This window comes from Ovis aries, chromosome 15 (assembly GCF_016772045.2).
Source record: "Ovis aries strain OAR_USU_Benz2616 breed Rambouillet chromosome 15, ARS-UI_Ramb_v3.0, whole genome shotgun sequence".
In the NCBI taxonomy this organism is placed as follows: domain Eukaryota; kingdom Metazoa; phylum Chordata; class Mammalia; order Artiodactyla; family Bovidae; genus Ovis; species Ovis aries.
In genome coordinates, this window is record NC_056068.1 from 34,177,807 (window position 1) to 34,200,588 (window position 22,782).

Here is a 22,782-nt window from a genome sequence, read left to right on the forward strand (position 1 = left end):
CATTTGTAAACCTATGAGTGTGCTTTCTTCAAAATGCAGCTGGTGTTAACCAGGAACAAACATCTATGTGGTCAGTCAGCTAGCATTCACGTGGACGAACTTACGTCCTTTAACTTCCCCACCACAGAGAAGTCTGTATTCTGTCACCAGTGGTAGAAAAAAAACTCTGTCAACCTTGTGGACCCTGGAACACAGTCCTCAAATTGAATTCTTTAATTAAAAAAAAAAAAATGTTTGGACAGACCAGGTAACTGTCTTTTGTGTCCTGACTGACTTATAGAAGTTACTTTAATTTTTGTGATTATAGTATTCAATATCTTAAGCAATTTGGAGATTTCTTACTCCAAATGTACCCCTTTGCTTGTTGCCCCCATAAAGTGATACCTAAATGATCTTTAAAGATCCAAATTTCACATTTTCAGATCAGTCTTGACTAATGTGAAATCTTAGTAAGTTTTTATCTTTCATTTCTATTTGAACATGTTTTAATGTGGGTTGGCTATTTAGGACTGTTGCTGAAAAGACACACAGTTTTCCAGAACAACTCACAAGGCACTCAAGGATTATTTTATCTTTTAGGAAGTTGCCACAGGTTGTGCCCTGAGCACTTACAGCCCAAAGGAAACCAGGAGGATCATGCTGCAGAAGCCCTTTGGAGGAACGTGCCAGCTGCTCCGTAACCATGACTTGGCTCTCCTTTGATGGAGAGATTAATAGTTTCCATAATCATATCATCCTGGTTGCTCTGTGCTCAGAGTTTACTCAGACTTGAAAGAAATGGAAATTAATTGAAAAGGAAAAAAAAAAAAATTCTTCCTCTCGCCTCTTCTCGAAACCTGGAAAAGTGATGAGACAGGTTCAAGGGTTTGTTGCCAGCTGGAGCTGGTATTTATTTTTTTGCAATTCTGGATATAGAGAACCAGAAGAAAGCAATTGGACAGTGAGGAAGAGATAGGTACAGGAAGAGAGTCTAATGCCCAAAGGCCTAAATAACTCCAAACACAACAGAATCACTGGGCATTGGACCCAAGATACACATGGAAGGTTATCTGTGCTCCTGGAAATAAACGCAAAGGGAGCAGAAAGGGGATTTTGTAGCTTATGTCATTGTCATCAAATGAATTGGGTTGGTCTAGTGCACTGGAGAAGGAAATGGCAACCCACTCCATTATTCTTGCCTGAAGAATCCCAGGGACGGGGGAACCTGGTGGGCTGTCGTCCACGGGGTCGCACAGAGTTGGACATGACTGAAGCGACTTAGCAGCAGCAGCAGTGATTTTTATCTGTGTCTACTTCTACCACAGAAGCGCTGCCATGAATTTATTTGCCACATCCTGAGTTTGGGAAATGCTTTGGTTAAAATCTATTCATTTCCAGCTCTGAAATTTGAGCTCAGTTCTTTTTAGGCCATACCATCACTTTGTCCCTGGTAGCTCAGATGGTAAAGAATCTGCCTGCAATGCAGGAGACCTGGGTTCAATCCCTGGGTTGGGACGATCCCCTGGAGAAGAAAATGGTAACCCACTCCAGTATTCTTCCCTGGGAAATCCATGGACAGAGGAGCCTCTCGGGCTACAGTCCATGGAGTCTCAAAGAACTGGATAGACTGAGTAACTCACACTTTTACTTTCATCACTTTGGACCAGTTCGCTCACCCTATATGCTAGTATTGATTTCTGTTAACATTGCTCTTGAGTCTTGAAGTGTTCCAGTAGCAGAGGATTTAGTCTTCTGTGGGAGAAAATGGATGTTCATAGAACACAGGTCTCTGTCACATCTCAAACCAGGGATAAACTTCCAATATGTGGTCAGTAAGTGCTTTGTTGGAGTTTGCTGAACCAGGAAGAGAGAAACTGAATTGTGAATGAACACTTCTCAGTGATGCATGCCATGGTGTGAAAGTTGTAGTGTGCTGAATTCGCCATGTGTTTAGCACGATGCTCAGTGGGATTAAGAAGTTGACAATTCGGTACAGAAAGAAAACAAAGTTAACAAGCGTTTATTTTATCTCCAAAAATCAGAGTCCATGTCTCTTCTGAAATGACTTACTTTCACGTCTCAAAGTTACATGCTAGTCAGAGATTGGGGCTCTCTTGAGGCTTACATAACTCTAAGAGATATATAGGTCTCTTTGTGGGTAGAGAGCTCCCTGCAGTTAAATACAGGCCTAACAGCAAGCTCCCTTCCACTGTTGCCCATCCGCCATCACAGTTAAGGACATCAGATAAATACTTGCCCCCCTTCTCGTGGGACCACATAAAGAAAGCATCTCCAGCCCGGGGCTTGACTCCATCCCGCCTGCAGAGGGAGGCTCTGAGAGCTGGTGAATATGCCAGCAGGCCTGCTGTAGCAGGACATGGTGATGCCACAGTAGAGGCTGGAGAGGATGAGGCCTTGATCCAGGAGGTTGGAGCAATGATGTGTATGTAGGAGACTCAAGGGTTTGTTGCCAGTGAGAGCTGAGATGAGGCCTAGTCACTCGGAGCACTGTGGAGCCCGAGGCAAACCCAGCAAGATAAAATGCTGAATTTGCAGAAACTAGGACACTACCTCAAGTGAGGACGAAGCAACAACAAGACCCCTGGAAGCCAAGAAGTCCAAGTGGAAAAGAACAAAATCTTCACATCTACCGTGACACCTTGGCTACACCCCTCCTCTATGTACCTGGACAGCATCTTAGGAGGCGGCTGTGTAAGACACCAGCCTTTTTTATTTCTTCCTAATTAAAGATTGCAGTCTTGAAGGACCTCTTTAAATTATTGGACCAGAGTGAATTTCATTGGAATTGGATATTTGGTTTTTAAATTTTCCTGCTACTAACAGATGGAGACCCAGAAAATATCAGCTTTATTATGGTAACAAAATGAAGCTGTTACTTTTTCTCTCTCTATCAGAGTACCAGTGTGAATTGAATTTTGAGACCCTGTAGCGTGAGGAAACGGAGAAGGCAATGGCACCCCACTCCAGTACTCTTGCCTGGAAAATCCCATGGACAGAGGAGCCTGGTAGGCTGCAGTCCATGGGGTAGGTAAGAGTCGGACACGACTGATCAACTTCACCTTCACTTTTCACTTTCATACATTGGAGAAGGAAATGGCAACCCACTCCAGTGTTCTTGCCTGGAGAATCCCAGGGATGTGGGAGCTTGGTCGGCTGCCGTCCATGGGGTCACACAGAGTCGGACACGACTGAAGCAACTTAGCAGCAGCAGCAACATGAAGAAAGAGAGGAGAAGGAGTTGCCAAAGTTTTAGCAGATAAGTGAGAATCCTTACAGACTCCTTTTGGAATTTCTGCAGTCAGATATACTCAGTGTTTCTCTGCATAGATTCATTTCCAAGAAAACAGAGGAAGACAATAGATGAAAAAGATTTCATTTCAGGAGGCTTGCTGACTGACATCTGTATCTAGAATTTATAGGGACCACCTAATATGTATGGTGGAGCCATGAAGGATCTCTATCATGGGGTGAAACCCTGTGTTCCTTTAAAAGCTGGCCTATCTAAAGGAAAAGAGAAACTGGAGAATTCCAGGTCTAACACACAACCAGTCTTCTATGTGAAACAAGAGAGACTGCGTAAGTAGAGTTCATTTATTCACTGAGCAAGCATTTAGCAGTTGCCAGCTACATGAAGTCACAATGCTAAGTGCTGGGGATACAGTGCTTGGAATGTGACATTCGCTCCACAAATGTTAAATAAGTAAGTAAAAACTATGCTCCATTTCTAGAGGGGGGCTTACCTGAAGCTAATGAACTTAAATCAGTGGTTCCCAAACTGATGCACCTAGAAATCACCTTGGGAATCTAAATCTTTAAAAAAAGATTACTGATGCCCAACTCTCACCTCTAGACATTCTGATTGGTATGGGGTACAAACTGGACATCAGGATTTTTAAAGCCCCCCAAGTGGTTCACATGTACAGCGAATTTGGGGACCATTGGTTTAAGGACCCTTCACTTGCTTGGGCCTCTTCCAGGACCACTGTATTGATTGGATTTCACGGTCAGCACAAAGTTTATGATGTCATAGCATTTCCAGTGCAAGGGCCTTTTCAAGAGACACACTTGTCTTTTTACTGTCCCTGGAGGTCTGTACCTCACCATCCCCCGCTCCTTTTCCTGGAGGAGTTGCCTGGTGACGCTTAGGCAGCTGATTTAAAGCTCTACAGAATTCACTCAATGACTTTATTACAGAGACAAACAATAACCATGTCTGCGGCACATGTGGGCCAGTTGGCAGAGAGCAGGGCCATGTGCAGCGCTTCCTCTTCCTTGCCTTTGGCCAGGTACCCACCTGGGAGGTCACCTCCCTGACTCTCGATAGGGTGAGCACGACCACAGCCTGCAGAGGAAGCGGTAGAACACCTCGCTGTGCAGCCGCTGATGAGAGGCTCTCAGCGGTGTTTGGAAGTGGCTCTGAAGTTGCCAAGTGGCTGTATGATCTGTATTTACCCATATCATCCACAGGGTGCACAGGCTGCTCGGGGTTCTCTGAGGCTTCCTTTTCCTGATCATGCTTTGGTGTGAGTCCTCTTGGCTCTTTCTGTTATTAAACACCTACTTAGCAGGTCACATTCAAGTTATTGATGCATCTGATTATCAGTGTCTTTGTTGCACTCTGAGGAAAATATTATGTAACACATAAGCCAGAGCCCCCAGTGATGACTAAAGGCAGATTAAGGGCATGGCTGCTTCTCTCTCTGTAGGGAAAGACTGGGGCTTTTTGGATTAAATTCTGCTGTAATAGCATCTATAGTCTTCTAATATCTGGCACTTAAGAAAATGTGCCCCCAACTAACCTCTTCTGGGGTGAGATCCAGGGTATAATTGCCAGCTAGGTAGATTTTCCCATCTCTCCTTTCTGACCCTGTGGAACTCCAAGAGGGGCACTCCTTGTCTGTCTGAATGGTATACCTTCCTCTCTTGACTCTTCTAAGTGGTCACTTTTAGAGTCTTTCAGAATCTTCCTGATAATGTGAAAGCTTGGTCACACTATCTTGAGCTCAGTTGGAGAAACAAAGGAGACGGGACGTTAATCATCAAGTTTGCTCATTTTTCTTGATGTAGGCTCAGTGATACCCTTTCATAGAAGCTTCGGAGATCGTTAATTAGAAAAATGTTACTGGCTTTTCTTTCTGCAGCTGCAGCTAATGCTGTTTGACTTGTAGGAGGAATGACTAGTTGTGTTGAATGAGAGGAGGGATGATGCCTCTTTAAACAGTACAAAGCAAACAGGACAGCAGCGGGGGGAACCAAGTATGCCCAGGCAGTGGGGCCTGTTTCTCCAGTTGTTTCTCAAGCTGTAAGATAGTCTCTTTCGTCCTAAAAGTCTGAATAACCAGCATGACCTTGCAGTTAGTGGCATTTTTTCACACTTTGATTTATTAACTTGAGCAGGAATGCTGTTTTGCACAACTCAAGGGAGCACCATTTGCATTGCCTTTTATGTAAATCTTGCTTCCTGGATTTGGACTGTCTTGGGTCTTGCAGATGGTATTCGTAATTACCTCTCAGTAATGGACTAGGAGGTTTCCATATGACTCACAGCCCAAAGCCAAAGAAGTCTAGAAACCTGAAGAAACTAAAAAAAGAAGTCCTTTGGATTCCTTAGTCAATTTTTTTTTAAATTTGGTGGTACATTGAGGTGAGAAATTCTCTGGGTTAAGTGAGGTCTTGGATTCTGGCTCCCCTTTGTCGTTCCCTGTGTGACTTCAGGCAAGCTGTAATGCACAAAAAGTAGAAGGCTTTTGTCTGTTTGGACTGCTTTGTTCACTGTGTTAGAAATGACCACAAATGATCTCTTGGAGTAATGTGTTGAAGCAAGAATGTTCAAATGATAAACAGGGTTTCCAGTTGTAATTTTTAGAAGTGGAATTGAGAATTGAAGCAGATCTGGAATGAAACTTGCGTTAAAGCTGTGTGTCAACAGACTAGTACACAACTCTCCCCCATAAAGCCATGTGAGTGTTATCAGAAATGCGTGATCCCTGAAGACACCATGGTGTGAAGATTACTGTTTTTGGAGGGAGATTTAGTAGATTTAGATCTTGAGGACTCAAAAGATTATGTGTGGCCTGATCTCTCTCATCCCTTGGCATCATCAAATGAATTCCATTTGAAAATAGATAGAACCCCATATGGCTTCTAACATCTGAGGTCTTACTACACAAAAAAGAGAAAGCCCTCCATACATTCCATACAATATACACTCAGATTTGATATATTATTTAATATATCAAAACTCAAAACTGAAAATTCAGCATGACTCTGGCTATCTTAGAAGTATGTTATCTTGGGACTGCAACTTTTAAAAAATAATTGTGTAGATCATGAATGCTATTTTTCAACTCAACAAAGTATTTGTATTAAGACATGTATTTAAATGTTCCTGTCTCTGGTGCTATTCTACTTTATATTCAAGAGATTTAAAGAAAGGGAAAAAGAAGGAAACCTACAGTTATTGAGTGCTTAGTGTATGCTGGGACCTGATCCCCGAACCAGGGAATTTACATACATAGTCTTATTAATACAATAGTTTCACAAGGGAGATTATATCATCTTTGTTTTCTGGATGAAGAAAAGTTCAGAAAGGTTAAGAAAATTTTTGATGATCACAGAGATAGTTGGAATTTGAATCAAAATTTGTCTGGCTGTAAAGCCTATTTCTTTACCTAAAAATTCTCCTTTTCCTATATCTATCATATTGAACATGGGACTGCCATGGTATGAAATGCTCTGTGAGTTTTACTTATTCTTTTCCGGAAGAGACACATGAAATGACAAAGACAGTAAGTAAGTCTCCAGAACTGGAACACTTTTCCTTGTGTGAGTATTCTGAAAATATAATTAATACCCATCCAAGTCTTTCTAGAAAAAAAAAAAGTCAAGGATTTACTTCAAGAAAATAAAATATGAATTCATGGTAAACTTAGTCCTTGGTTTAATAAAAAATGGGAGGCAAGCTTCGGGTATGGCTGGTTCCAGACGTTCAAACAAAGTCATTAGTCCTAATTTCTCTTCATCTTTCAGCCGTCTCTTCATGTTGGTGTCCTTCTCCACTGGCTAACTTTCGTTAACTCCAGGCTTTTATCCTCCAAGGTTAAAGATAAGAAAGAGGATCTTTTTCTGAATTATAAATAAGTCGTAGGCCTGATTCGCATGGGCTCATACCAGATCATGTTACCATCGTTGAACTGATTAATCTGGCTAAAGGCTTACAATTCTCTGATCAGCAGTTTAGAGTCACGTGATTACCCTAGAACTGGGTGGAAAGTAGGTAGAATAAAATCTACCCAAAGCAAATGGACTGAGACTAGGAGAGGTGTGGATCTCCAGAGGAAAATGGGGTTCTGCTAATGGAAGAAGAGAAAATAGATGCAGAGCGTAAAAACAGTAATATCTTCTACAAGCAATGAACCAATAAATCAGGAAGTTTGTTAGTTAATATCAAACAATCACTGGTAAAAGTTGATGGGGCGTTTGTTACAGTTGTTAAGTGTTAATGTATGAACATTAGCATTTAAGTATGTTAAGCATTCAAAGATAATTACTATTGAAATAAGAAAAAGTTGTGGAACCACTACTTAAAAAAGAAGGAGACCAAAGAAAATTTGATCTATCCAGCAAAAGTTTGGCTAGGAAAGAAAAATATACATTTTAGGGTGAAATATATGCATAATATGAATGAGTTAAATCTCATTATTAAAAGGTAAAGATTTTCCTAAAAGACAAAATCAAGTTTTTTGTTGTTTACAAGAGACAAACCTAAGACAGACAGCACTCAATAAAGGGGTGGATAATGATTAAGTAAGTAATAAAATAGAAAACAAGAATTGAAAAAATTAAGAATAAAGTTAATAGCAAAAAGAGACACTTGGTTTATTTCATAAACTATAAGTGATAAAATTAGTAAGATATAACAATCATAAACTTTAAAATACCAAATAATAGAGGGAACAAATATATTGTTAGAAATACAAGGAGATTTTTTTTTAAATTGTAAGAAACTTAAACTTGCCTTTCAGAAATGGACAAACCAAGTTTAAAAAAAATTAAAGTAAATTAAAAGTAAGGACATGGAGAATGTGAATAACTATTTTTAAATGTTGATTTTATGTTTTAATTATCAAATCTATGAGCTAGACATTGTTCTAAATACTTTATAAGCATGTATTCATTTAATCCTTATAACAGTCCTATGGGATAGACATGTTACTATCTTCATTTTACAAATGGAAAAAACCAGTTACGGAAAACATAAGTAACTTGCCTTGGATCACACAGCTAAGTAAATGGCAAGACTGTGTATGGCCCCACAGTCCATGCTCTTAACTCCTATGCTCTGAATGCACACATACATAGACCTTTGTGCTCTATAGTAAAGAATACTTGGGCTCTCCATATTTGGTTCTTCTGGGCTTATCGGGAGACTAGACCTCAAAGCTCTCTTGCAGTAAGAAAGAACAATACAGTTAGTGATAACCAATGAAGTGAGAACAGTGATGACAAGTATCATTTTTGGGCCAAAGCATTTAAAAGCTGGCATACTACTGGGAAACTCTCCCTTTGGGTGACAGCCATGGCTTGAGATGGCAGAGCAACAGGATGAAGTTGTTTGAATCCCTGAGTAACCACACAGAACCACGTGGAGGGAAGCTTCCCCAGAGAGTCACCCAATACACGCTGGACTTAGAGTGAGAGAGAAATAAACCTTTACTATGTTATGATGATAAAAGGATAATTCATTACTATAGGATTGCTTACTCTGCCTTGATTATTACATACCCCCAAATGAAAAATTCACATTCTTTTCAAATTTAATATAACATCCATAAGAGATAATGGGATGAGCCACAAGAGACATCCTAATAAATTTTTCTAAGTAGAAATCATACAGATACATTCTCTGATTCAGGTGCAATAAAGAAAAAAATTTAGAAGGAAAACCAGAACATAACCACAAGGAAATTAAAAAAAAATTTTTTTAGGGAAAGATTCAATACTAAACCCAGAAAGAGGCAGAAAACTCTAAAAGACTGATATTGACGTTGAAAAGGTAATGAAAGAACTACCCCATCTCTACTTCAAGGCAACAGAAAATGGTGGAAAATTTTTGAATTATTTCTACAGAGATAACAACTGAATAAGAAGAGTCATACACAAAGGAACTATGTGGTGATGGTTTTGTCACTTCAGTCATGTCTGACTCTTGTGACCCCATGGACTGTAGCCTGCCAGGCTCCTCTGTCCATGGGATTTCCCAGGCAACTGGAGTGGGTTGCCATCTTCCTGACCCAAGAATCAAACCCGGGTCTCCTGCATTGCAGGCAGATTCTTTACTGACTGAGCCAGAAACTATAAACCAGTCTTATTTATTGATATGGATGCAAAAATTCTACACAAAATACCAAGAAATACAATTTAACACCATATTAAAAGATGTATGAATTATATATTATTTGTGTTTCCCAGGTGGCACTAGTGGTAAAGAATTGGCATGCCAATGCAGGAGATGCAAGAGACAGGTTTGATCCCTGGGTTGGGAAGATCTGGAGTAGGAAATGGCAACCCACTCTAGTATTCTTACCTGGAAAATTCCATGGACAGAGGAGCCTAGCAGGCTATAGTCCATGGAGCTACAGAGAGCTGAACATGACTGAGCAAACACACAAAATATATATTAAAAAAACCATAAAACCATCATGAACAAAGTGAATTTATCTTATGAATGCAAGGATAAGTTAACATTAGGAAATGAACTTTAAAAAGAACTCAAATCAGTAAATGCCAACAATTTGATAAAATTTGTAACATCTGTTTCTAAGAAAAACTCCTTTATAATCTGAAATAAAAGAAAATTTCATTAACATAATACCTGTAGCAGATAGGATTCTTAATTGAAACAGAAACATTTGCATTAAAGTCTGGAACAAAACAAGATGTTATTATTGAAAATTGCTCTGACAGCCCGACTAATTGAATAGGATGAAAAACAAATAAGATTTAAATATTAGAAAGGGTCAAATTGTTATTTTTCATAACTTCTGTTTTTCATCAATCTTTTTCTTGTCAAAATATAAAGGCAGAAAACTGAATTTCATTGATTATTAAAAGGCAAATACTCCTGTTTCCATCGGCCAATTCGAGAAACAACTTTGTCAGCCAACCAGATATCCCTCTATATGGCCTCCAAACCATTCTACTCACATAGGATGATCTTTTTTCACTTATTTGAAAAGTACTAAGATCTTTTTCAGCTGCCTTTTCAGTGGATATGATTATATACCTAGGAAATCAGGAGGCTTACCTGACTGACCTATTAGAACTAATGAGATCAGCGGGGTGGACTTCGGCTTCTACAGTTATCTTCTCATTTCTTTAAGTCATCCATTTCTTCTGCCCTATTGAATCATTCTTTCTCTATTATCTCCTATTTTTTTAAAAAAATCCCTTCCTTCACCTCATATTCCCCTCCAGTTTGTACCACAGTTTTTATGCTCCTCTCTACGATAAACCTCCTGAAGGAGCTGATATTATTTCTGAAGCCTAATCTTACCTCTGCACATACAAACTGGATTCCCTTTGCCATATATCACTGATGTTGCTTTTATTGAGGATCCCAGTGACTTCCCTGTTGCTGAATCCAGTGGTGACACTTCTGTCCTTAACTTGGAGAGTAGCATTAAAGGCAATTGAAAGTCTCTTAAAAATTTTTTTTAAATTTATTTTGATTGAAGTAGAGTTGATTTACAATGTGTCTTTTTCTGGTGTATGGTAAAGTGATTCAGTTATATTCTTTTTCATATTCCTTTCCACTATGGTTTATTACTGCCAAGGAACACAGGGGACCTCTAGAAGCTAGGAAAGGCAAGAGAACAGATTTTCTTCTGGAGCCTCCAAAAAGGAACATAAGCCAGTTGACACCTTGATTTTAGATTAGTGAAACCCATTTTGGATCTGACCTTCAGAACTATAAGATAATAAATGTGTGTTGTTTTAAACCACTAAGCTTGTTGCAAATTGTTCCAGCAATGGTGGAAAATGAATACATTTACTGAGACGGCTTCTTTTCTTCAAGTCTTGATTAATTTACCTCTTCCATAACTTCCATGGAAATGTAATTTTTTCATTCTATGATATCAATTTCATATTAATTATAAGCTCTTCTAATTAGGCAAATATATATATATATATATATATATAAAGTTTTTCTCCAACTGATAGTTCTTTCTCTGTGCCTTGTCAGAGTGTATGAATTTAATTTAAATTGTATCATTAGCTCCAGTGAAAATTATTCTTTGGTGGAATTCCAAGCACAATGTTTGAGATGTCAAACATTATACCTAGGGGAGAGTCAGCATTACCTTAGAATTCTGTCAGAGTAGTGGGAAAGCCCAAATGCCTGCAAGCTCCTAGGATTGTGGGAGCTGAGTATGTTCAGTGAGGTCCAGAGACAATTCCTGCTTTGCGCAGTCCTAAGTGACCTTAGATAGATTTATATCAATTACTCAAAACTTTTCACATAGAGCTAGTGCCCAACTTGTTCTCCTGATTTCTTTGAATGACTTAACAGAGGTGGTTCAAGCGCTCCCATAGACCCAACTTACTTCAGGAAAGCGGTCGTTGACCACAGCTTGATTCTGAAACGTCTGTACCTAGCTAGTGATTTTCATGGAATTGTAGTAAAAACACGAGATTTAAAGTCAAAATACTTTTGTTTAATTTGTGATTCTATTTACCAGCCTGTGCCAGAGAAGGGTCACAGAACCTCTCTGAGCCTGAGTTTCCTTATCTGTAAAATGAGGATAATATTTATCTCATAGAATTATTAGGCAGATAAAAGGAAGAGTGCACTTGAAAGCAGCAGGTGTCCTGCATTTTAAAAATATATCCATATTCAACAATGAAAAGGAACAAATTACTGATAGACAGGCAACAAAATCGATGATATTCAAAAAGATCATGTTAAGTGCCAGGAGCCAAAAAAACACATGCCAGTATAATTCCATTTGTATGACATTCCAGAAAAGGAAAAACTAGACTGACATAAATTATATCAGTGGTTGTCAAGGGTTGGATGTAGGGGGAGAGAATTGAAATGGGAGCTTTTTTGAGGTGAGTAAAACGTTCTATATTCTGTTAGTTTGGTGGCTACACAACTATATCTGTCAGAACTCAAAAATGTACTTCTCAAAAGGGTGAATTTTACTGGGAGTAAATTATACATCAACAAACGACTTTAAAAAAATTGAAGCACATATATAGCCTTTTGGGACAGGATTTTATGGACTGAGTGCTCAATCAACAAGTACTTTAGTCCAAATTTTTGACCTTAGTGCCACATTGTTCACGTACGATTTTCTAATATAGCGTGCTCATCTGTTTGCAGCTTTAAACTTTCTTAAATTGGAAAGGTACTGAGCACTTCTTAAAAGGTCAATTGCCTTGTTTTAAGGAACAAGGGAAGGCACCAAGAGAACGATGAGGCTGGGCTGGACTATTAACCTAAGAGCACATATTCTGAGAGGTGGGGTGGGGGTGAGGCGGCGGATTCCTGCTTCTGTCGCCAAGCAGGAAAAGCAGTGCAAGGCTACGATGTCAATAACGGATGTTATCTTGATTTGGAGGGAATTTCCAACTTGAGTGCTTAATATTGGTCGGACTTCTGTAGTTAAGGATGGCCCCTGGAGAAGGAAATAGCAACCCACTCCAGTATTCTTGCCTGGAGAATCCCATGGACGGAGGAGCCTGGTGGGCTACAGTCCACGGGGTCGCAAAGAGTCGGACACGACTGAGCCACTTCACTTCACATTAGTTTAGTTAAAAGGCTAAGGCGTGCCAGTCTCTGCGCAGGCTGGCAGGGACAGTCAGCACCCAGAGGAGGTCAGCTCCTTGGGTGCCCCGTCAACCCCCGCCCGGCAGGCGAACCCTTTCCTCATTGGTCACTGCACGGCCGTCTCGGGCTCCCATTGGTCGGCTCTGACGCCCGCCTCTATAAGAGGCGGGCAGCGCGAGGCTGCGCGCGGACCTAGCTCACAGCTAAGCTGCCTTCGAGGTGAGTGGGTTGGTGCCTTCTCGTTGAGATCAGGGACCACAGTCAAGGATTTGGGGGCGTTGGGCTGGCTCGGGGAGAGGCAGGATCATCCTCCGGGAGGTAAATGCTTGTGGGGAGCTGGGTCTGGGAAGTCGAAGTTGTGCTCCTGTGCTCACTCATTCTTCTCCCTTCCGCCTACTCTCTTTGGGGCGAAAAGACACTATTTTTGAGGACCTCTTGAGTGCCAGAAACAGGCTCTTTACATGTCATCTGATTTCACCTCCCCAACAAACCCTGTGAAGTAGATATGTCTTGAATTTTACAGATGAGGAAACTGAAGTGGAGGTGAACCCAAGAGTGCACGATTCCTCTATGCTAGCAGAAACGGACGCACTCTTCCTTCTCTTCTGTGTCAAACTGCAACATCTCTTTTTTTGCTTCTACTCCTGCAGAGGGAACCTTCCCTTAGACACTCCCAGAGAAAAGGGTGTCTCTGATGCAAAGCCTCTCAGCATCTCATCTCATCACCTCCACCCCAACACAGGACTAAGAGCTCCAGGACAAGGTTGCAGCTAACAAAGAGGCATCCGACCTACTAGTTCAGATCCTGTTAATAGTCGAGGTAAGCTTAATCTTGCCTCTGGCCATTTGGTTTACAGAGGTTTAAAATTAACTCCCCACTGATGCTCTACTCTAATTGACTTAGGGCAAAAAGACTAGAGTTGAACTTTCGAACCCAGTGAAAGTTTGCACCTGTGAATTAATTCTCAAAGAAGGATGGAATTCACTTATTTGGTTTAAAAGTAGAAATGAGCACAGCTTAAAATAACTATACATGGTTCTGTAAAGCTATAATCTGTGACCTATGAAGTTCACTGGAGTTCATTTGGAGATGTATTATTGTCAGATTATCTTCAGGCAGGGATGTATCTTCTATTACCATTTTGTTTGCTGGTGCCTTTATTTCCTGAAATAATGTTTTTCACATTTTCATATTTTATTTTTTATTTCATCTTTACTTTCATCCTCATTCCCTTCCTCCATTCAGAAAAGAACATCAAGGTTCTCTGGAGGGTTCTCTTCTTTCACACCAGTCTTTCTAGAAGCTTTTAATTCTGTCTTCAAATAGCATCCAGGCTTTCAAAATACTTTAATTTAATAATGCGCTGTACTTCCTAGATCATAGAAATTTAAGTCACACGGTTACAGATTAAACTAAATGGAGAAAACAGTCAGTGTAAACACCTTGACCTCTTCTATACCAAGGGCATGTTGGACTTCAGACTGTCTTCTTGGTATGTGTTCATCATTTCACATGGCAGGTTCCTATATCCCAGTGTATCTTTACTCAGGTCAGGAAAGGTGATAGGAGAATAGCTCACTGCCTCTCACAGAAAAATGGGAAGTACCAGTTGGCACTGGTCTATTAGAGTGTTGCTTTCAAAGTAAAATATACACTTCTTCATGAGACATATGTCCAAACAAGTGTGACCCATTGAATAGTTCATAACCTTTTATCTTACTAGTGTAGTATGGTGGGCTTTGCCCCTGAAGGAGTAAGAGGGGGTAGGTAGCCTGAAGGGGGAAAGAAAAAAAGTGACAAGGGGAAAATGTTTAGGTTCTAAAAGGGGTTTGGGAGTAACAATAAAGACAGAATAAAAATGCTTCATAAGTTCTATCAGGTCAAGCTGTGGCCAAATTTTAGTAAAGATCAAAGCCCTATGTTCTTAAGTTGATTTTGGGGTGAGAGTTGGCGAGTGGAAAGAACTCTTTTCTTCTAGTTTCTTAGCAGAAGTCCCTTTTGCAAAACTTCATTCTTATATTGACTTAACAAGAGGGATAGGAATATTTCAAAATCTCAGTATATGCCCTACCTGTCATAAATATTCAGTTAATGTATCCTTCACCTTCCTCTACCCCCACGCATTAGGCAACACTGGATCCATTTCAGAACCAGGGAGAAAAGAAAGAATTATGAAGCCCAAAATGATGGATTAGCTATGAGCATTAGTACCTTCTTACAGCGGCTCCTGCCACAGGAGGTCAAGGGTCAGTTTGAAATGTGAGATAAAGTCTTGATACAGTTTGATATGAAGAGTTGCATTCTAAGCTCTGAGGGACTGTTGAAGGATGAACTATCAGGAGATCTGAACTCTGTTGGTGTTACCACTGACTGGAAAAAACATCATTTTTCTTTCCTGTTTTCTGTTCCTTGCTTGTTGTTAAAGTTTGCTTATATTCTGAAAATAGTGGTAGACCAGGAAATAACTCATATTTTCAGTATGCTGTTACTTCAGCATGTTATGGTGATAATATGAGGGAAAATGGGGACTCAGTAAATATAGACTGACTCAGTAAATTGTACTTTGGAGTCTTCATCTGTTTGTTTGCAAAAGAATTGCTAAACTATTCACTTGAGATTTTGAACTTAATACACTTAGGGGTTTCATAGCAAATAAACAAATAAAACTGAAAAACACCTTAAGACAAAAGAATACTTAAATTTTATGCCATAACACAATCTTTTCATGTGCTTTCTATTATAAGAAGTAGATTTATAACTATCTTGTGAAATGCTTAATTCCCAGGGAAAGAAAAGTTTTTAGCCAGGGAACTTTAGGACATCAATTTTATTATGTTTAATATTTTTTTTGAAAGACTGGAAAATGTGGGATGCACTTCCCATTGTTAGAGCTAATATTTACTGAGTACTTAGTGTAGGTCAGCATCTGTTCTAAGAGTTTCATATATTATACTGCTTCTCCTTATAGCCACAAACTTGGGGCTAATTAGCCTCCATCCAATTTTGCATATAAGGAAATTAATGCACATAGAAATTATAACTTGTCTACATGGATTTGTAGTTGGATTTATTACAGAAATCTGCTTTGTCATTTTACATCTCTCTTATTTTTGGCAGTTGTATACTATAGGATAAAGTCACCAATACTGTGAGAAAAAAAAAAGTGCATGGTCTTTGAGTGATGGTTAGACACGTAAGAACGGTTTCCAAAGGTTTTCACATCTCTAAGAATGCAAATCTGAGACCATCCCTGAATTTTTAGCTCTAGAGCCACCAATTCAGAATTTCCTGTGTATAATTAAGCTTGCCTTAAGAAATGGTCAATTCCTTTGAAGCTGAAAATCCCTTTTTGGATGTCTTACTTCCCATCCATAAATCTTTTCTGCTCAGAGACTTAGGGATGGGCCACAAACCATCTCCAACGCTTTTAGAATCTCATGGGATATTGGTCACAGGGTGAGGAAGTAGGTGAGGTTTGGTGTGCTTCTCAGATATCATAGCTCGGATCTCAGTATACTGTTCTCTTCTGCCTATTTGTCCTTGCTGGAAAGTCTGTCTCTCCTCCTCTCCCTCATAATAAATCTGTGAATTCCTCTGAGGCAAATAGTCTTCTTTGTCTTTTTCATCTTTACTGCCATAATACTGACTACAGTAATTCATTCACATAAATATGCTTGTGTTGAAATTTTATTTGTTTTACCACTAGTAATCATTTGAATCATAGAAAAAATCCACATTATCATTAAGTTTAACTGGCCATTTGGTTTTAAAGCATTTGACACAGAGATTGTCTTAGTTGCAGAGAATAGATTGACACGGTTAGAAATATCTAAGCAGTTTCAGTTTTAATCTCAATGATTTGATAAGTATTTGTTAAATTTTGAATTTTATATTTTTGGATACCCGAAGTAGCTTAGTTTCTTCTCTGGGGAAAACACCAGAATACCAAGTCACATTATGTGTTTAAAATGTGTAAGCAAGTTTTGAATGCTGTGAGTTCTGATTAACTGTTTGGTTGCTTTGCTGTATTAGAAAAGTTAGGTAGTGTGCCCAAGGTCATACACTGACAAATGTTAGACCAGTGATTAGATATTTCCTTACACTGTTGCAGTGTAAATAGTGGTTGAGAAGATGCCAAGGTAGATATCTAGTTCATCTGAGACATCAACTTTCAACTAGATCCTAGGAATTTTGCTCTACTTTTTGTGTTTCTGAACATTTTTAGGGTAATTCTGTGAAGGCAGATATACACATTAGCATTCACATTTTCATAGGCCAGTTTTCAATCTGTGTTCTTAACATTTCTAGCTGTGTTACCATGGACAGATTAGTTTCTCTGAGCTTCAGGTTTCTCATTTATAAAATGAATATAATTCCTATCTCTCTCCACCAAGATTTTTTATGAGAATTATATGGGACAATATTAGTGCATGATATATATAGGCATTTGACATGTATCAGTTCCCTTACCCACCTCTTGGTTTGTTAAAAATGGATGGAGTCTTGTTATCATGGCATGGGAAATTATTTATCTTCACACTCTCTGAACTTATATGTAGAAGTCCTTCAACTTAGTATCTGCCTGATAAATATTTTTTAAAACTAAATTTCAAAGGTATCAAAGACTGGATTCTGAAACAGAAAATTGTACTCCATTGGCAAATTTAGTAGCAGACTATTGTTTATGACCATACAGTTGGAAATTCCTGAGCTTTATTTGGTACTTTATAACCTCTATCAAGCCAGATAGGGCTCTTAGGGTTACTTCTTATAAGGTACCCCCAAATGTTACACAGTATGGGTTTTAAAAAGGGCATTATGGCCAAAAGAGAAAACTCACAAAGTTCTCTGGTCAGAAGGACAGAAATTCATGAAGCCCCTCATTTTGCATCAGCCTATAGAAAGCATTTCCAAGCCAAGAATTTAGCTTAATGGAAAATTACCTTGTCCTAACTTTTCTCATTTAGCCTTTCATCGGGCTGGTCATTGTATGGGTACCTGAGATGGGTATCTGGATGGGCATAGAAGATCAAGTCCAAACTCCTCTGCATTAACTGCACAGAGCCTTTTGAAGGATCTGACCTGCTTACCATGCCTACGTGATCCCTCAGTGCTCTGAAATACTTGGTCACCTCCTGTTGTCTTTCCCCAGTCATCCGTCGTCTTTCGCATCCTCATGAACTCTTTCCCCTTTTTCTTTAGGAGAGGAATCCAAACACATCTTCAGTGAAGCACCTCTAAATACACAGTGAGATAATTAATCTAGCCACTGCCATCACTCTACCATCTGTGTTCTCTGTTACAGTGCTTAGCCTTCACATTGTTCTTCTATATAAGACTCTTATAGTTTCCTGAGGGTAGGGACCATGTCTGTCGCCAGTCTCATTCATTTATTCATTGTGTGACATCTGTTTGGTCCCTGTTATGTGCAGAGACTGTGCTAGGTACTAACAATGGTGAATGAAAGTATATGTGATCCCTGCCCCCCACGGAACTCATAGGCTAGTTGTAAATACAGAACAACCATATATACAGGTGAGCTACAGCTGCACCTGTGACTGCTGTTATGAGTAGGAAGTATCTGGTGCAATGAGAATCAACACTAGGGGTTGACTTGAGGAGGTCAGGGAAGGCTTCCACGAGTTCGTGAAGTTTGAACTGCGGGGTACTGGAACACAGTCTCTCTGGCTTCAAGCCCATGCCATCCTATGATACTTGCTCCACAGTCTTGGATCAATGCATGCAAGGTGGCAAAAGGCAGTGAGATTGGTTATGTCAATTTAAGTTGTTAAACGTCAGTTCTGCTAGAACAATGATGTAAAACTGGGCAATTAGGAAGAATTAATAACCCAAAGAAAACTAATAACCGTAAATCTTCAACATGCTGTTTCCATTTACTAATCTAAATCTTATTTCTCAAGTGTGTATTTGTCAATTGAGAGTCACCAGTACAAAGTTACTGTACCCTACATCTATCTGCTACACTATTCTCACCTTCCCCAACACATATACACACAGTTGTATTTGTAATCATATGGCATTTGTAGGCCAATACTAAAATGGCTTCAGGGCTCATGGCCTAGGGGATTCCACAGTCAGAGAGAAAGCACATACTTAGCTGGAACCAGAATTCTCTAGGCTAGCAGTTATCCATCTAGTCCACCTGTGTCCAGAGCTGTCCAGACTCTTGAATTTACAAAAGAAATAAAAGGCCCTATCCCTGTTCTGAAGGAGTTTGCTCTCTTTTTAGAAGCCATGTATGAGTGACACTTTTGAGGAAAGCCATTCAAGACCCAGTATAACTACAATTAACAAATGGTGAGATGTGGAGAAAAGGTAACCCTTCTGCTTTGCTGGTGGGAATGTAAATTGGTGCAGCCACTTGGAAAACAGTATGGAAGTGCCTCAAAAAACTAAAAATAGAACTACTATGTGATCCAGAAATTCCTCTTGGGCTTACACTCAAAGAAAATGAAAACACTACTTTGAAAAGATACACGTGCCCCAATATTCACAGTAGCATTATTTATAATAGCCAAGACACAGAGACATATATATATGATTGAATGCAAAAGAAGGGGGCAGCAGAGGACGAGATGGTTGGATGGCATCACCCGTTCAATGGACATGAATTTGAGTAAACTCCGGGAGATAGTGAAGGACAGAGGAGCCTTGTGAGAGCTGGACATGATTTAGTGGCTGAACAACAACAATATATAAATATGTATACATACGCAATGGAATATTAGCCATAAAAAGAATGAAATTCTGCCATTGGCAGCAATATGGATGGACCCCGAGGGTATGATGCTTACTGAAATAAGTCAGAGAAAGACAAATCCTGTATATTATCACTTGCATGTGAAATCTAAAATATGAAACAAGTAAATGAAAATAACAGAAACAGACTTACAGATATAGAGAACAGCTGGTGGTTACCAGTGGGAGAGTAGAGGAGGAAGGGGCAAAATAGCATAGGAGATTAACAGTAAAAATTACTACCTATAAAATAAATAAGATACAAGGATATATATATTATACAGCACAGAGAATATATCAGTATTTTATGATAATTTTAAATGGAATATAATCTATGAAAACACTGAATCACTAAGTTGTACATCTGACACTAAAAAAACAAGAAAGATCTAGTTTAACAAAGTGCTAAAATTGTAGGGGGAGAGGACGTAGGTTCTCATAGAGGAAGGGTGCTCAGTTCAGACCACAACAGTCAGGACGACTGCAAGAAGCCCATGGGCTTGAGTCATACCCTGAAAGCACTGGATTAGGAAAAAAGAGAGAAAGAAACTACTAACATGTATTGTATGCCTGTTATATTCTAAGTACTATGCTAGGCAATCTTTTAGCTTATTTTGGTCTCATTATGGCCTTGCAAAGTATATCTGTACACTCATGTTTTATAGGTGAAGAAACTAAAACTTGGTTAATGTTATCAAATATTGTCTGAGTTTCAAATATCTGTATTATCAAACATTGCCTACATCGCATAACTTTCTTTTTTAGATCTTTCTATTTTCATACTTTGTTTTTAGAGAAGTACACCAAACTGATCATGATTGAAGACAATAAGGATAACAAAGACCATTCCTTTGAAAGGGAAAGAGCAACCCTTATTTTTTCCTTAAAAAATGAAGTTGGAGGACTTATGAAAGCACTGAAAATCTTCCAGGTAAATATTCTCCATATTTTTGCATAAAACTTTTATGAAATGGATCTATAAGATTATTTGTAAATTCGTCATTGGTGGACTACAGAAATGTTTTAAGCATTTAAATTTCTAAAATATTGCTCAGTTCTATCAGGTGGGCAAGGGATACAAACAATTTATAGAAACAAGTTATTACTTAAGTAATGAAGTGGAGAAAGAAAGATTTACTTCATAGATTTTGAGGAAGCAAATTTTAATTTTAGCTAAATAAATATTCAGATTTTAATGATATCATTGATATTAATATGTTAAATTATATTTTTATACAGCAAAATAGCAAGGATTCTACAATTATACTACTCCTTACTGTCAGAGCTTCAGTGCATTTGGCACTTAACTATACCTTTGATGTGAAGGAAAATTGCTGTGATATGTAGGGAAACAATCTGGCAATATGTATTGTGAGTCTGAAAGTGTTCACACATTTCGGCCCAGTAGTTTCACTTTCATAAATCTGTCTTAAGGAAATTGGGTCAGCCAGTCAGAACACGAGTGCTTACTGAGTGCCAGTTGCGATTCATGGGGTTGCAAAGACTTGGACACGACTGAGCAACTGAACTGAACTGAACTGAAGGGCACGGTACTTCCCCCCTAGTGGCTCAGACGGTAAAGCGTCTGTCTACAATGCGGGAGACCCGGGTTTGATCCCTGGATCGGGAAGATCCTCTGGAGAAGGAAATGGCAATCCACTCCAGTACTATTGCCTGGAAAATCCCATGGACAGAGGAGCCTGGTAGGCTACAGTCCATGGGGTCGCAAAGAGTTGGACACGACTGAGCAACTTCACTTCACTAAGGGCACAGTGCCCTGCTGGATAAAGGGGAGCAGAGCAGACCCAGTGCCCGTCCTCCCAGTGCACACAGTCCAGTGCAGAAGACAAACACTGAACAGTTATGTTAGTAGAGAGATGATTGTTGTTGTTGTCTAGTCACTAAGTTGTGTTTGACTCTTCTGTGACCCCATGCACTGTAGCCTGCCAGGCTCCTCTCCCAGGCAAGGATACTGGCATGGGTTGCCTTTCCCTTCCCCAGGGGATCTTACTGACCCAGGGAGTGAACTCGTGACCTCTGCATTAGCTGGCGGATTCCTATCCACTGAGCTTCGCTGGTGGCTCAGATGGTAAAGAATCTGTCTGCACTGCAGGAGACCCAGGTTTGACTTTCTCTTTTTTCACTTTTTCAACCTATAGGGGGCAACCATTTTCAACTCTTTTAACTATATTGTATGGTATTAACTTCTACATTTATAAACAATATGTGTATTCTGCTGCTATTTCTTGATTTTTCCATTTGTAGATATTACCTATTGGTTTTCTCCGATAGAAGTAAACATTTAGCTTCCTTGGCACAACTCCCTTTCTAGAGGTCTCCTCAACTCCCCTTTCCCCCACCTTCCCAGAGTAGTTATGCCCCAGTTTTTGGCTATATCAGTCTTTAGTGTTTTCATTATTAAGATTATGTAAATCTTGCTCAGAGAAAAGCCATATTATCCATTATTCTGACTTTTTATTTCTTTATGTACCTAGTACAAGATTACAACGTAGTGTTTAAGGGCATAGACTATGGATTTGGACAGCCTGACTTTGAATTCCAGCTTGAACACTTACTAACTGTGTGCCTTTGGGTAAACTGCTTAACCTCTCTGTGCCTCTCTGTAATTGAAATATCTGATAGGGAATGTCTCACTTATTGCTTTAACTTTACTGGAATTTTCTTGTATCTTCTTGACTAAATTTTTCTCCTGGATGGACTTTTAAATTATTTGATTATATTTCCTTGCCACATTCCATCAATATTTTTATTTTAATAGCACTCAATTTTAGATTGATTTAGGAAGAAATGACATTTTGTGTCTTTTTCTCCAAAAACATAATGTATAGCTTTACATTTGTTCAAGTAATCATTCAAAAAATATTTCTTATAAAATTCATAAGAAATAGATTCACTGAAACTCTCCTTTGTTCCTGATCAGCTCCAGTATTTGTAGCTCACTTTCTTCTATTGGTTCCATGATAGATTCTACATTCCAGGATGAACCCTGCCTATTCCAGTTCCCAACATCCCTGACACTCACTCTCTGTTGTTATTTATCAAGTTCATGCTCCCTGATAATTATCTCATCCCTACTTTTACTCATACAAGTCCCTTTTGTTTGGAATCCCACTTCTCCCCTTCTGTTTATTAAGACTCGCCTCAGTTCCTATCTACTTCATAGAAG

General features: G+C 39.2%; 1 protein-coding gene across 5 annotated transcripts in view; it reads left to right on the forward strand.

Annotated features, from left to right (window-relative positions):
* The first annotated feature begins 13,023 nt into the window (after positions 1-13,023).
* TPH1 (tryptophan hydroxylase 1) overlaps positions 13,024-22,782 on the forward strand; it is a 37,171-nt gene continuing 27,412 nt past the window's right edge. For 2 of the 5 annotated variants that reach the window (XM_060399336.1, XM_060399337.1), the window contains exons 1-4: positions 13,024-13,054; positions 13,486-13,655; positions 19,087-19,172; positions 20,390-20,526. In XM_060399336.1, coding sequence (XP_060255319.1) covers positions 19,160-19,172; positions 20,390-20,526 — 150 coding nt within the window. In that variant the 5' untranslated portion in view covers positions 13,024-13,054; positions 13,486-13,655; positions 19,087-19,159. Of the gene's footprint in view, positions 13,154-13,485; positions 13,656-19,086; positions 19,173-20,389; positions 20,527-22,782 lie in introns of those variants that run through there. The other 3 variants (XM_060399339.1, XM_060399338.1, XM_060399340.1) reach the window with 3 other exon arrangements.